This window comes from Zalophus californianus, chromosome 8 (assembly GCF_009762305.2).
Source record: "Zalophus californianus isolate mZalCal1 chromosome 8, mZalCal1.pri.v2, whole genome shotgun sequence".
NCBI classification, from domain to species: Eukaryota; Metazoa; Chordata; class Mammalia; order Carnivora; family Otariidae; genus Zalophus; species Zalophus californianus.
Genome location: NC_045602.1, coordinates 913,697 through 928,484, shown reverse-complemented (window position 1 = coordinate 928,484; position 14,788 = coordinate 913,697). Strand labels below are relative to the sequence as shown.

Below are 14,788 nucleotides of genomic sequence, written 5' to 3'. Positions count from 1 at the left end.
GTGGCCTCGTAAAATTGAGTTTGGAAGTTTTCCTTCCATTTCGATTTTTTGGAACAGTTTCAGGAGAACAGGTATTAATTCTTCTTGAAATGTCTGATAGAAGTCCCCTGGGAAGCCATCTGGCCCTGGGCTTTTGTTTGTTGGGAGATTTTTGATGACTGCTTCAGTTTCCTTAGTGGTTATAGGTCTGTTCAGGTTTTCTCTTTCTTCCTGGTTCAATTTTGGTAGTTGATACATCTCCAGGAATGCACCCATTTCTTCCAGGTTATCTAATTTGCTGGCATACAGTTGCTCATAATATGTTCTTATAATTGTTTGTATTTCTTTGGGGTTGGTTGTGATCTCTCCTCTTTCATTCATGATTTTGTTGATTTGAGCCTTTTCTCTTTTCTTTTTGATAAGTCTGGCCAGAGGTCTATCAATCTTGTTAATTCTTTCAAAGAACCAGCTCCTAGTTTCGTTGATCTGTTCTACTGTTCTTTTGGTTTCTATTTCATGGATTTCTGCTCTGATCTTTATTATTTCTCTTCTCCTGCTGGGTTGAGGTTTTATTTGTTCTTCCTTCTCCAGCTCCTTTAGGTGTAGGGTTAGGTTGTGTATCTGAGGCCTTTCTTGTTTCTTGAGAAAGGCTTGTATTGCTATATACTTTCCTCTCAGGACTGCCTTTGCTGTATCCCAAAGATTTTGAACAGTTGTGTTTTCATGTTCATTGGTTTCCATGAATGTTTTTAAGTCTTCTTTAATTTCCTGGTTGACCCATTCATTCTTTAGTAGGATGCTCTTTAGCCTCCATGTATTTGAGTTCTTTCTGACTTTCCTCTTGTGATTGAGTTCTAGTTTCAAAGCATTGTGGTCTGAAAACATTCAGGGAATAATCCCAATCTTTTGGTACCGGTTGACACCTGATTTATGACCTATGACCTTATGTGATCAATTCTGGAGAATGTGCCATGGGCACTAGAGAAGAATGTGTATTCCGTTGCTTTGGGATGGAATGTTCTGAATATGTCTGTGAAGTCCATTTGGTCCAGTGTGTCATTTAAAGTCTTTATTTCCTTGTTGAATTTTTGCTTAGATGATCTGTCCATTTCGGTGAGGGGGGTGTTAAAGTCCCCCACTATTATTGTATTCTTGTCAATGTGTTTCTTTGCTTTTGTTATTAATTGCCTTATATAATTGGCTGCTCCCACATTAGTGGCATAGGTAATTATAATTGTCAGATCTTCTTGTTGGATAGACCCTTTAAGTAGGATATAGTGTCCTTCCTCGTCTCTTAATACAGTCTTTGTTTTAAAATCTAATTTGTCTGATATAAGGATTGCCACTCCAGCTTTCTTTTGGTGTCCATTAGCATGGTAAATGGTTTTCCACACCCTCACTTTCAATCTGGGGGTGTCTTTGGGTCTAAAATGAGTCTCTTGCAGACAGCATATTGATGGGTCTTATTTTTTAATCCAATCTGATAGCCTGTGTCTTTTGATTGGGGCATTGAGCCCATTTACATTCAGGATAACTATTGAAAGGTATGAATTTAGTGCCATTGTATTGCCTGTTAGGTGACTGTTACTGTGTATTGTCTCTGTTCTTTTCTGATCTATGCTGCTTTTAGGTTCTCTCTTTGCTTAGAGGACCCCTTTCAATATTTCTGTAGGGCTGGTTTTGTGTTTGCAAATTCCTTTAGTTTTTGTTCGTCCTGGAAGCTTTTTATCTCTCCTTCTATTTGCAATGACAGCCTAGCTGGGTATAGTATTCTTGGCTGCATATTTTTCTCATTTAATGCTCTGAAGATATCATGCCAGTCCTTTCTGGCCTGCCAGGTCTCTGTGGATAGGTCTGTTGCCAATCTAATGTTTCTACCGTTGTAGGTTACATATCTCTTCTCCCGAGCTGCTTTCAGGATTTTCTCTTTGTCTCTGAGACTCGTAAGTTTTACTATTAGATATCGGGGTGTTGACCTATTTTTATTGATTTTGAGAGGGGATCTCTGTGCCTCCTGGATTTTTATGCCTGTTTCCTTCCTCACATTAGGGAAGTTGTCTGCTATTATTTGCTCCAATATACCTTCTGCGCCTCTCTCTCTTTCTTCTTCTTCTGGGATCCCTATTATTCTAATGTTTTGTCTTATCGTATCGCTTATCTCTCGAATTCTGCCCTCGTGATCCTGTAGTTGTTTATCTCTCTTTTTCTCAGCCTCTTTATTTTCCATCATTTGGTCTTCTATATCGCTGTTTCTCTCTTCTGCCTCACTTATCCTAGCAGTTAGTGCTCCCACTTTTGATTGCACCTCATTAATAGCCTTTTTGATTTTGACTTGGTTAGATTTTAGTTCTTTTATTTCTCCAGAAAGGGTTTCTCTAATAACCTCCACAGTTTTTTCAAGCCCAGCTAGTATCTTTAAAGTCATGATTCCTAACTCTAGGTCCGACATCATACTAATGTCAGTATCCAGTAGGTCCCTGGCAGACGGTACTACCTCTTGTTCTTTTTGCTGAGGTGATTTTTTTCGTCTTGTCATTTTGTCCAGAGAAGAACAGATGAATGAGAGAATAGAATGCCAACAGGTTAACAACGTCTCCAGCAAATATACTGTATACAAATCAGAAAAGACCTGAAACCAGGGTACAAGAAATGGAAAGAAAGAGAAAAAAAAAAAGGAAAAAGAAAAGCTAAAAGCAAACAAAAACAGAACAAAACAAAAAAAACCAGAATGTGATCAAATATGATCAGGCTAGTGCACAGATCAGTGCCACACACTAGCTACTGGGCATATTTTGGTTTGTTAGAACAAAGTGCCTGCTAAAATCTTAAAGGAAGAAAGACATATGTACAAAATAAGGGTTGATACAATGAAGGGATAGCAGATGACTGTAAAGATGAAAATTATAAAAGATTTTATAAAAGGAATTGATAAGTTGTTTTTAAAAGGAAAGAAGAAAATTTAAAAAGAAAAAGAAAAAAGAAAAAAAAGAAAAAAAAGGGAGAGAATGTGATCAGGCAGGAGACTAGAACAAAGCCATACACTAGTGATTTAGGGTATATTTTGATCTGTTAGAAGAAATTGTATCTCAAAATCTTAAAGAGAAAACAACTTATATATATATGCCAAAAATAAGGGTAACTACTATGAAGAGATAAAAATATGACTCCAAAAATGAAAAATAAAAAATATTTCTTTTAAAAAAGGGATTGTAAAGACGTTGTTTGAAAAAGGGAAAAAAAAAATTAAAAAAAAACAGTTAAAAAAATTAACTTTGAAAAACTAATGAATTATGGTAAAAAAGCTATGAATTCTATGTGCAGTATTCCCCTAGCGCTGGAGTTCTCCCGTTCTCCTTGATCGGTCAACTTGGTCTTGGCTTTCTGGCTGTTCCTGCTGATCTTCTGGGGGAGGGGCCTGTTGCCGTGGTTCCCAAACGTCTTTGCCGGAGGCGGAATTACCCCGCCCTTGTCGGTCTGGGCTAAAGCGAGCTGCTTGGGTTTGTTCTCAGGAACTTTTGTTCCCTGCAAGCTCTGGTACAGCTTTGGAGGACCAGGGTGAAAATGGTGTCCTCCCAATCTCCACCCGGAGGAGCCGAGAACTCGGGCCCACTCCTCAGTGTGCCCCCAAAGAAAAGCAGTCACTCCCGTGTCCCCGGTCTCTGGCCGCACTCTGTGCTCACCCGGCCTGTGACCGAGCGTTTCTATCTCTGGCACCCGACCCCGTGTGGAGTCTCCAAACCCAGCAGATCCCTGCGGTGCGCTCCCGCGCCGCTCCTCCCAGGGGAGGAAAGGGGAGTCTCTCCATCTCTGCTGCTTGTTGGGTCCCTGCTGGAGGAGCCGTGGCCCGACTGGGCCGCGGATCACAGTTTATGGCAACCCCGAGCTGAGAGCCCGCACCTTGGCTCTGTCTCTGCAGCCGGCTTCCCCACTCCGATACCTGGGAGCTCTGCCGCACTCAGGCACCCCCGGTCTTTCTGTGACCCCGAGGGTCCTGAGACCCCACTGTCCCGCGAGGGTTCCACCCCCCGCTTAGCCACTGGAGCGCCGTCCCTCAGCGGAGCCGACTTCTAAAAGTTCCGATTTTGTGCTCCGCGGCTCTGTCACTTGCCAGAAGCGGCCGACGGAGGCCCCCTCCCCCGCCGTCTATCCTCCCGAATATCGTCTCGGATTCACTTCTCCGCACGCCCTACCTTCCAGTAAGTGGTCGCTTCTCTGTTCAGAGAGTTGTTGCTACTCTCTTCTTCGGTTTCCTGTTGAGTTCGTAGGTGTTCAGAATGGTTTGATCCCTATTCAGCTGAATTCCTGAGACCAGACGAAATCCAGGTCTCCTACTCCACCACCATCTTGCTCCGCCCCAGGTTTAACTCTTGTAGATTATAAAGAACCAAATAACAGCAGAACAGACATTTATACTGAATGGATAGAGAATTCAATGTCCCTGCCACGTGGGAAGCCTGGGAGGCAGAGCTCACGTGGCTCAGGTGGCAGGCCACGTCTTACTCCCCATGGGAACCGTGAGCACCTTTACAGGAATGCTGACCCATGTGCCCAGCCGAGCTCACCATGCAGGTCCCGCAGGACTCAGCCAGGTGTTGCCGGGACATCCGCAGCAGCACGGGGGAAGTGATGAGGCTGCTGGCTATGCATCATTGTGATCCGTCTCTCAACAGAACAGCCTCCAGCAGCTCCGGCTGACGTGTCAGAGTTCCACAACTCTCCTGTGCCCATGGTGGCATGGCCACCTCAGGCCGGGGGTGGCTCCCTGTTGAGAGGCTTCATTGCGGGCATCCCTCTCCGACCACAGCTTCAAGATGCTACTGTGGTTGTTTAAATTCTGTGCTGTCAGTCATGTTAGTGAAAGGTGGCCTGGAAACCCCACCCATCGCACTCTGCCACAGAAGTCAACCTCCCCTAGAAGACACGGCAGATGAATCCCACACGTGACCGTCCTCAGTGTCGACGTGCTAGGCCCCGCCTGTCACCCCGTGCCTTCTGCTGCAATGTTACGTGATAAGCTTTCTAGCCACGCACGAGGACACCAACAGGACAGACGCGCAGTTAGACAAACTGATAGAGAGGCAGACACACAAACCACCTGGTGGCCTTCCATGTACATGTTGCCACATGCGTGATATCCATATGCACACCCAATGCTCACTGGCCTTTACATTCTTCTGGAAAGAATCACTGCGAAGCCCTTGCTCACAGTCTGAACCCAGGCCCAGAGCATCAGGAGACCACTAAGCCATGTGCAATCAGCTTCTTCCAGCCATGTTTCTTTACAACACTCTGAGATTTAGAAGAAAGAGGACAAACAATTCTGCAGCCCTCCTGCTGTCAGGGAAGGAATCTTCCGCTGCACTTTCCCACCTACGCTAACCCCCATGTCTCACCCGGACCTCATCTCTGTCGTGAACTGAATGTCTGTGTCCCCAGTCCCCCGACATGAAGGTGCTGGGTACCTGTGGGAGGTGATGAGGTCACCTTGTAAAAGGCCCCCGCAGCCTCCTTTGCTCCTCCTCACATGAGGACATGGTCAGGAGAGGCCTGTACGAACCAGGTCCTCACCCGACGTCCAGCCTCCAGAATCTGGAGCGAGACGCATCTGCTGTCCAAGCCGCCCAGATGAGGTGTTTTATTCCTGCAGCCGAGCAGACTGGCCCATGCCAGCCTGCCTCTTCACTCAAACTGCGGGACAAGCCCGCAGGCTCCAGTCCCTGTGCCCCAGGACCCAGTGCAGCTTGGAGGAGCTACCAGTGTCACCTGCAGGCCAGGGGCGACCGTGCCGACAGTCCAGCCAGGACTGGAGCCCCACCGGCTCCCAGGACCTGCATACGTCCTGCACTGCGGCTGCTCCCCTTGCAGTCCATATTCCCCAAACCCCACGGGATGTGACGTGGTGCTACGTATGTTCTTTACTTGTCTTTGGATGGCTGGCCCGATGGCTAATACTCCCACTTCCGATACTCTGGGTGCACTGCCTTCCACTTCTCCAGCCCCGTGGGCTTTTCTCCTGACCCCAGAACCCTCTGAGCACTTTCATTGAATGCCCCAGTAGCAACGGTCAGGCTTGTAGGAAGGTAGGCCATGCGGAAAATCTTCCTGACGTATTTGTAGAGCAACAAGAAGAATGGCCGTTTTCCCAAGATCAGTGAATAGGGGTGAGGTTACCCCACTGGGATCTGATGGGAAAACATGCAGTTTCTGAAATTCATCAGCCCAGGTTCTCAGGGAGGGAAAGCAGAAAGCCGAATGAGTTCAACGACCTGCTGTCAAACGAGGATCCTCCTGCCACAGATGTACCCAGAGAGCCACACCTGGGCCCACGGACGGCAGCAGATGGGGGGCTCCACTGCAGGGGAGCAGGGGAAGAGGGACAGGAAACGAGGCAAATGGGGTGAGCCCAGGGTGAGGGCTGCTCTTCCACGTGAGGGAAAGGGGGACAGGGCCCACGCCTGGCGAGCCAGAGACTTGACTGCGAGGGGCCCCCAGCAGAGCCGCTGCCCCTGTGAGCATGAAGGTGCCTAATGCCCATTCTGGCTGCCGAGGACAGCACCCTGACCCCCTGTTCAACCCCTGGAAGGAAGATAACCTCACACATGCTGTAAAAACATGGCGGTTGCGTAGAGTCAGTAAAGGTCATGGTGACTACTTGGAGTAAAACATCCTCATGGATGTGTGATTCATCACTTACAACTGGATCACATCTTAGGCACGAGAGACAATTAAATCCTGGTGTGAGCGTAGGGAAGGCACCTCACAGTACAGATTTACTATAACCCTTTCTCGGCATAAATTCCTCAAGTCAACATTGATATTTTAAGAGCAAACTTAGTTTTTCTGTATGTGTGTGTGTGTAGGTGACTACAACCAACAAGCCAACCTGAGAAAGGAGCTTTACAGCTAATCAATCGACAGACAGCAGTCTGAGGGCACCTTCTCTAGAAAGGCCTGGGGATGTGTGAAAATGCTGGGTCTCGGGGACACGTACGCCTGAGGTGTCTATCTGTGTCTTTCCTCCCCCTGAGCACGAGCTCGGGCCCTGAGTCACACCCGTCCGCCACTGCCATCCGTGTGGATAAACAGCGTGGGGAGCAGGAAATGCCACTGGGCCCCTGAAGATCTCGCCACCCCTTACCTAATGGGAGCTTCAGAAATGACGGCGCGTCCCTGAGATACTCAACAGTGATGGTCACTTCGTCGCCGGCATTTCTCAAAAGATGCACCTGTCAATGTGACAAAAAACAGCTACTTTACCATCACAAAAGGACCACAGCGTTAAAAAAACAAGATTCCTATGCACCTGGCCTATTTCTCAACAACTCTACATTGGTGATTACCCGAGACACTGAGACCCTGCGGGCTCCAGAAGGAGCCGCACGCCCGCAGTCCACAACACCAGTGAGCCATCTACACGGACGCTCATGCGCACCACTGGGGGCATGCCACCATTCAACCACAGACCGGGCTCACTCCAGGATGATCTACTAGAAAGTCATGTCAGGTGAGGCGTCTGTTTATTGGCACAAACAGCCAATTTTCAGACATTGGCAGAACCCAGGCGAGCTGGGTAATGAAGACACAGCAGATCATAAGCACCAGCTTCGGGGTTTCAACGACATTTGAATCCTGGAGACATGAACGGGCGTCCCTTCAACGTGCCCATGCTTCTCTGCTGAGCGTCACGTTATCTTCAGTGTTTGGTCACTTCATCCACCATCGCTGGGCTTCCGTTTCTTGTCACATCTCTGCACACTCACTGACATGGAAGCAAGCGTGATGTTGCCGCTCCAGAGCCCAGAGGGGACTGGAATTCACCAGAGTCCGGCTGGTGCACGGCCAGCCCGCCCTCGTCGGCACGGCTCTCCCCCACTCCCTTATTTGTCCCATCACCCCGGGGCCAGCATCTTACATGGATACCACAGCTTTCTCAGACACCTGCTATCATCCGCCCCACAGCCCAGAGCCACACACATGCTCTTCTCTATCATCACACGCACCCTCATGGGCACCAGCATCTCCGCCCCACGGACTGTGCCTGTCCATGGCCCGTGTCCCCTCGACCTTGACCTCACACCTGGGGACCCAGGCCCTGAATTCCCCTCCAAAACGCCAGGCTGGAGTCAGCAAAGCTGCAGACGCACCTCCCTGGGGCCCTACTTCCCCTGGCGGTGCATGGACAGCCCCCTGCCTCCCGCATGCCACCCTGTGCTTCATAAGGGTTAAGCTGCACGATCCTGGGGCCTCACCTCCACCGCACATGTGGCCAAGGCAGCTGAGGCCGTGCCTTCCGTGCAGCCACCTCGTCCCCCCACTGTCTGGATGCAGGTGCACACGGGACACACAGGCCGTTTTCGGCCCTGTCAGGTGCGAGGTCCAGACCCGCCTTCAAACACGCAACAGACCAACTCACTCGGAAACGGACGCACTTCTCCAGGGAACTCATGGGGGAGGTCACAGCCCCCAGACCAGGAGGCGCGTCGAGGGCATCCCAGGCCGGCAGGCGCCCGTCCGCACCAGCTTCTCCACGCTGACAGGACGCAGCAGGGCCTGACCACCGCCGTGATGCCAGGGACCCACCATGCACCTGTGGGAAGCTCAGCGCAACGGGGTTCTCTCCATCTGACCGAGAGACCCCAGACCGCCCCACGGGCCGTAAGCAGCCCCCCTCCGGATGGGGGTGGGACCCCAGACGGCACTTCCGAGGAAGGGGACGGCTCCGAAGCACCCGGAACGTCCCGCGCTCACGCAGATTTGAACTTCGAAGAGCAAGCGTGCCCTGCGCAGCAGGAGTCCCAGCCCGTGACCCCAGCGCAGCAGGCGGGTACGTCCCAGCCAGCCTGCTCAGATTCTTGAAGGAGACAGGCACGCCCCGCCCGAAGTACCGGGCAACCCCGCGCGCAGTAACTCTGGCCAGCCTTTCTGAAGACGAAGCCGCTCTGCAGCACGAAGGTCTCCCACCCACTCCGGAGGCTGGCGGACCGCAGCAGGACCTGCCGCACTGTCCACGACTCCGCCCTCGAGCTCGGTTGGCTGGGCCCTCACGGAGAGCGCGCCCTGCACGCGACGCGTCCGAGTGGCGGCGAAGCGCGTGGCGGGTGGCCCGGGCCGAGCGGGCATTTTCCCGGGAGGATGGGCCTCTCCTCCCCTCCTGAGCCCACCGCGGCGGCGCCCGGGACTCGCACACGTGGGGCGCTTCCCCAGCTCAGGGCAAAGCGCGCAAGCGCGCTCGAAAACACCTGTGAGCGCCGAGCGGCGCTGCCCCGACCGCTCTCCCCCGAACCGTCACCGGACAGTGCAGGTGCGCGGAGGAGCCCGCGACGCCGGCGTCCAGGCCGGACGCCTCCTCTCCGCGCACAGCGACACGGAGCGGCCTTCCGCCGCGCCCGCACCGCGCCATCACTCGCCGACCGCGGGGCACGTCCGCTTCCCCCCCCCCCCAGGAAAACGGGAGCTGGTTGCAGCCTGACGCGCTGCTGCGCCCCCAGAACGCGCAGCGACGTCAACGGCCGGCCTTTCCAAAGGAGTCGGCTTCTCCCGAGTCCTCCCGAGTCCTCCCAAGTCCTCCCGAGTTCTCCCGAGTCCTCCCGAGTCCTCCCGAGCTCCCACCAAAGGCCCCGAAGCCTTCGAAGAGCCGGGCGTCTGAGCGGCTGCGCGGGCAGTTCGTCGGCCAGGGTTCCGAGCCGGGGCCCGAGGTCGGGGGCCCGGGGCTCGAGGCCGGTGAGCACGCGGCGGCGCACGCTGCGAGGCCCCTGCCCGCGAGGACAGCCACCCCGCCCGGGGACGCCCGGCCCCACTGAACCCCGACCACCTCCCGACGCCACTCACTGGGGCACCAGCCCTGCGTCACGTCAGGGGCTGGACACGCGCAGGGCAAGCGCGCCACGATTCCACGGCGCCTCACAAACTCACCTCAATTCACGAGGCCTCTGAGGCGGAAAACCTACTTCGTGCGGGCATGCACGCCGCGGACGCGCCACACAGGCGCACGTGCACGCACGCACGCACACGGGTGTGCGCTCGCACGCATGCGCAGGCTCCCACACAGGCGCATGCTCTCTCACACACGCATGCACGCGCGCATGCTCTCTCACACACGCATGCACGCTCGCACGCATGCGCAGGTCCCACACAGGCGCATGCTCTCACACACGCGCACAGGCACGTGCTCCCACACAGGTGCCTGCCCGGCCCTTCGGCCCCCGGGCCGTCTCCTCTCCCTGGGGTCGGACCGCTCACCCGACCGTGCAAACAAGCTCATACGTCCGACTTTGCTGTGTGTCCACATCTGCACCACCACGTCTGTCCTCCAGCTCGCTCCCGAGGCTGACCCCACTAACACTCGTCCCTGGGACCGTCCGCCCCAAGCTAGCCCCTGACACCCGTCCTTGTTCAGCGTGAATTCCAAGATCCGTCACTCTACCCCTCACCCCCCCGGCAGCGCTGCACCAGCCACGCTCAACCGACCCCCCACCCGCCCGCCGCTAAGTCCCCGGAAACGCACAGCTCGGACGGGCTCGGGTGCCTGCCACGGGGTCCCAGCGGTCGGCCCTGCGGGCCCAGCACTTGTCTCTTATGGAAGCTGAGCTCAGGCCCAAACGCACGCGCGTGCCGTCTCGAGCCTCCTCCCGCCGGCAGACAGAACGGTTGGTGCACACGGTGGGCGCCCCACATGAAATCCTCCTTCCCCCAACCGCCTGGCATGCTGAGCTCACCAGCTACAGTCTGTTAAAATAACCGGCCTGTTCACCGTAGGACTTCAGTGCTTCGTTCCCATGCATGCAGGGGAATAAAAGAAAGGTTAGTTTATGAGCGCTCCCCCTTAAGCTCAGTTGTAGAACCAACACACTTTGAACAAAGAAGCTATGTTATTGGAAATGAGTATCGCCACAGTCAGCAGCCGGGAATCCTACGTCAGAGACAGTTCGTGCAGCTGGGCCGTGGGAGCCACGCCAGATCTGCCGGATCGGGGAACCGAGCAGAGACCGGTGCATCCATGCACCTGAGGGACCAGGTACCAGCCTAGCTGGCAAGGTGACCTTGACGCACGAACTTCTGTGCAGAGAGGAGACCGTGCAGGGCCAACTACCATGCCTTATAAATCTCTGCAGGGAAGGGAAGCTCAGCATCTGTCTCCAGCCTCCGGGAGCACCGCTGCACAGGGTCCTGTTGCCCTTGGTCGCAGCCAGCGCCCACGCCTCACACTCCTCATGTGTGTGCATGACGGAACTGTTTCAAGAGTCTGGAGAAAGGGTTTTGCCCAGAGACAGAACTGCACTGTGCTTCCCAAAGGAGCATGATGTTAGTTGTTTCTACCTGAATCGCTGCCTTATCCCCAAACAGAACTTACGTGTTAATGCCTCCGCGCTATAACTTCCCTCTCGTTGCTCCTTCCACATGTGAGCCTGGCGCGTGGGTCCACATGACACCTGCCTGAGCACCGAGAGTCTGCATGGGACCCAGAGTCAATCCTGTGAAATCCTCTTCAAGGGATCTCCGCTCTTACCCGTGTCTCTGCAAACCACACCAACCACAAACCGCCAACTTGTTACCTCCGTGACCCCACTGTCCACTCTCAGCATCTTGAACTCCTTCAGTCCCTGAGAATAAAATGCTGGACACTGTGCAGAGACTGGCAGTAAAAGTCACTTGCGCCAGGAATCGCAAGGATGCCTGTGCACGAGTCTGGTGGCGCATCACACCCTCAGGCCTACCCAGCGCACATGGGTCACTATTTACCAAAACCAGATAAAGCTCGGCCGCCACCCTACTTGGCCCCTTGTGACTATTCGTTTGCTGATGTGTCATCTCTTCATGCCCCAGGAAGGGGCCAGTGACTCGGACAGTGGGTTCCTGGCCCTCACGCCCTCGGGGGTCCCTCTGAAGCTTGTGTTTAAAGAGGCACTGGAGGTGTGGTTCACAACATGGTGAGTCCCTGGGAAACAGTGGCTTCACCCTGAGCCTGGGCTCCCCGCACACCCAGTGGCCTCCGCATCTGTCCTTCACCAAGTGTGTCCGCAGGGAACCTCACATCAGACGCTGCTGTGGACTGGTCCCCACACGACGTCCCCAGCTTCTAGTCATGCCCCTTCACAAGCTCCCAGACACCTGCTGTCATTGGTAACACCTGCTTCATGCTCACATTCTCCCTGGGTCCCTCGCGCTCTTGCCCTACGCAGCCCGGCGGTATCGTGAGAAGCCCATTCCTCACAGCCTACTCCAGCTGCCCAGCCTGGCCCAGGTGTCCGTGCCCCTTCTCCTCCCACACTCCTGTGCTCCCTAATCACGACCTCTCCGAGAGAATGCCTCAGCCGCTGGGCTCCCCACTGACGTGACTTCACGCCCACGCTCCTGCCTTCTCCCCTACGGGACCTCATGCTCCCCCCACCACAGCCCCATACCCCAGAGACTAAGAATGCCTCCCTCTTCACCAGCGATGCCTGCCGGGGTCTCCAGTCTGGCCACGGCGCCAGGTGTCCCGCTAAGCAGCTGCCCACCCCCCACACCCAGGCAGGACAGTGGGGCTGGAGAAGAACAATGTCTGGCTGAGGAGTCTCACACCACACTCATGGCCGCTATTCTCGGGTGGGCTCTTGGGGCATCAGGAGGCGTTTTTATCCACGCTCCCGCAGGGGACCTTCCTCCTGGTCGTCTCCCCTCAGATGAACCCCCAGCGTCACCTCCTCTTCCCACTGCTGGTCCTTGTGGGTCACAGGGCATGATTCACTAGAAATAAGACTGCCTGCACCACCATCGTGACCCGTGTCACAGTGCGTAGTGGCCCTGCCTCCCCTCTCTGCAGAGGGAGGCCCCTCGGACTGTGAGTCCACCCGCGCAGCCTGCAGCCCCCGTCACCTGGCGACCTGCTCCCCTCGGAGCAGGAACAGACCACCTCCCACCCCAGACGTCCCTTCATGCACATCCGTGTGCACAGCTGCGGCGACAGAAAAACCCTGAAAGACTGCCCCCCCGTCAGCCCCTCACTTCCCCAAGCCGGCCCCCGACCATCAAATTGCAAGGCCGGTCCTCAGTCTGCACCTCTGCCAGCCTCCCCACACTCTGCCCTGTGTCCATTCCTCTTGGCCTCAGGATCGACGCCATCCTCACCTCCCTGCTCCCCCCGGGGGTTTCTTTCCTGGTCTCCCAGAACTCGGAATGGTGGGACTGTAAGGGGCAGTCCCTGGGCCCTCCCCCCATACATATGACCGCCGTTCTTAGCTATGACATAATGATTTGTATTTATTCCATTATTTATATTCTTTTTTTAAATTTTATTTTATTATGTTAGTCACCACACAATACATCATTAGTTTTTGATGTGGTGCTCCACAATCCATTGTTTTCGTATAACACCCAGTGCTCCACGCAGAACGTGCCCTCTTTAATACCCATCACCAGGCTAACCCATCCCCCCACCCCCCTCCCCTCTAGAACGCTGTTTGTTTCTCAGAGTCCATAGTCTCTCATGGTTCATCTCTCGCTCAGATTTCCACCCCCTTCATTTTTCCCTTCCTTCTCCTAATGTCCTCCATGCTATACTTTATGTTCCACAAATAAGTGAAACCATATGATAATTGACTTCCTCTTCTTATTTCACTTAGCATCATCTCCTCCAGTCCCATCCATGTTGATGCAAATGGTGGGTATTCATCCTTTCTGATGGCTGAGTAATATTCCACTGTATATATGGACCACACCTTCTTTATCCATTCATCTGTTGAAGGGCATCTCGGCTCTTTCCACAGTTTGGCTATTGAGGACATTGCTGCTGTGAACATTGGGGTGCATATGGCCCTTCTTTTCACTACATCTGTGTCTTTGGGGTAAATACCCAGGAGTGCAATTGCTGGGTCATAGGGTAGCTCTACTTTTGAATTTTTTTGAGGCACCTCCACACTGTTTTCCAAAGTGGTTGTACCAACTTGCATTCCCACCAACAGGGTAAGAGGGTTCCCCTTTCTCCACAACCTCTCCAACATTTGTTTCTTGCCTTGTCAATTTTTGCCATTCAGACTGGTGTAAGGTGGTATCTTAATGTGGTTTTGATTTGAATTTCCCTGATGACATGATGATGAACATTTTTTCATGTGTCTGTGAGCCATTTGTATGTCTTCTTCAGAGAAGTGTCTGTTTATATCTTCTGCCCATTCTTTGACTTGATTGTTTGTTTTTTGGGTGTTGAGTTTGAGAAGTTCTTTATAGACCTGGGATACCAGCCCTTTGTCTGTAGTGTCATTCGCAAATATCTTCTTCCATTCTGTGGGTTGACTCTTTGTTTCGTTGACTGTTTCCTTTGCTTGATGAAGTCTCAGAAGTTCATTTTTGCTTTTGTTTCACTAGCCTTTGTAGATGTATCTTGAAAGAAGTTGATGATGGGTGATGTATTAGGGTTCTACTAGAGAAACAGAGCCATGGAGGGAGATACTGGATTTGTGTGCAAGACCGAGAGAGAGAGAGAACTCTGTAGGTCAGAATTCAGGCTGGAAACCTTCAACAGAATTTGTGGCTTCAGCTGATAGTGAGAGTTTTTTCTTCCTCAGAGAGATCTCAAATTTTTTTAATCTTAAGGCCTTCAACTGGTTAGATGAGGCCCACCCACATTATGAAGGGTGACCTGCTCAACTCTAAGTCACTGGCTGTAGACATCAGCCACATCTACCGAATACCTTCACAGCAACACCTAGCTTAATGTTTGACTAGGGAGCTGGGTGCTGTAGCCTAGCCACATGGACAGATAAAACTGTTAATAAACTGACATATTGATATATGATGGTTATTTAAAAATATGTAAAGGAAAAGAGCCACATTT

The 14,788-nt window shown here is 52.9% G+C and overlaps 1 protein-coding gene across 1 annotated transcript in view; it reads right to left on the bottom strand.

Annotated features, from left to right (window-relative positions):
• SNTG2 (syntrophin gamma 2) overlaps positions 1-14,788 on the bottom strand; it is a 218,106-nt gene that overhangs the window by 123,834 nt on the left and 79,484 nt on the right. Inside the window, exon 7 of the mRNA XM_035728728.1 lies at positions 7,118-7,205. Coding sequence (XP_035584621.1) covers positions 7,118-7,205 — 88 coding nt within the window. The remainder of the gene's footprint in view (positions 1-7,117; positions 7,206-14,788) is intronic.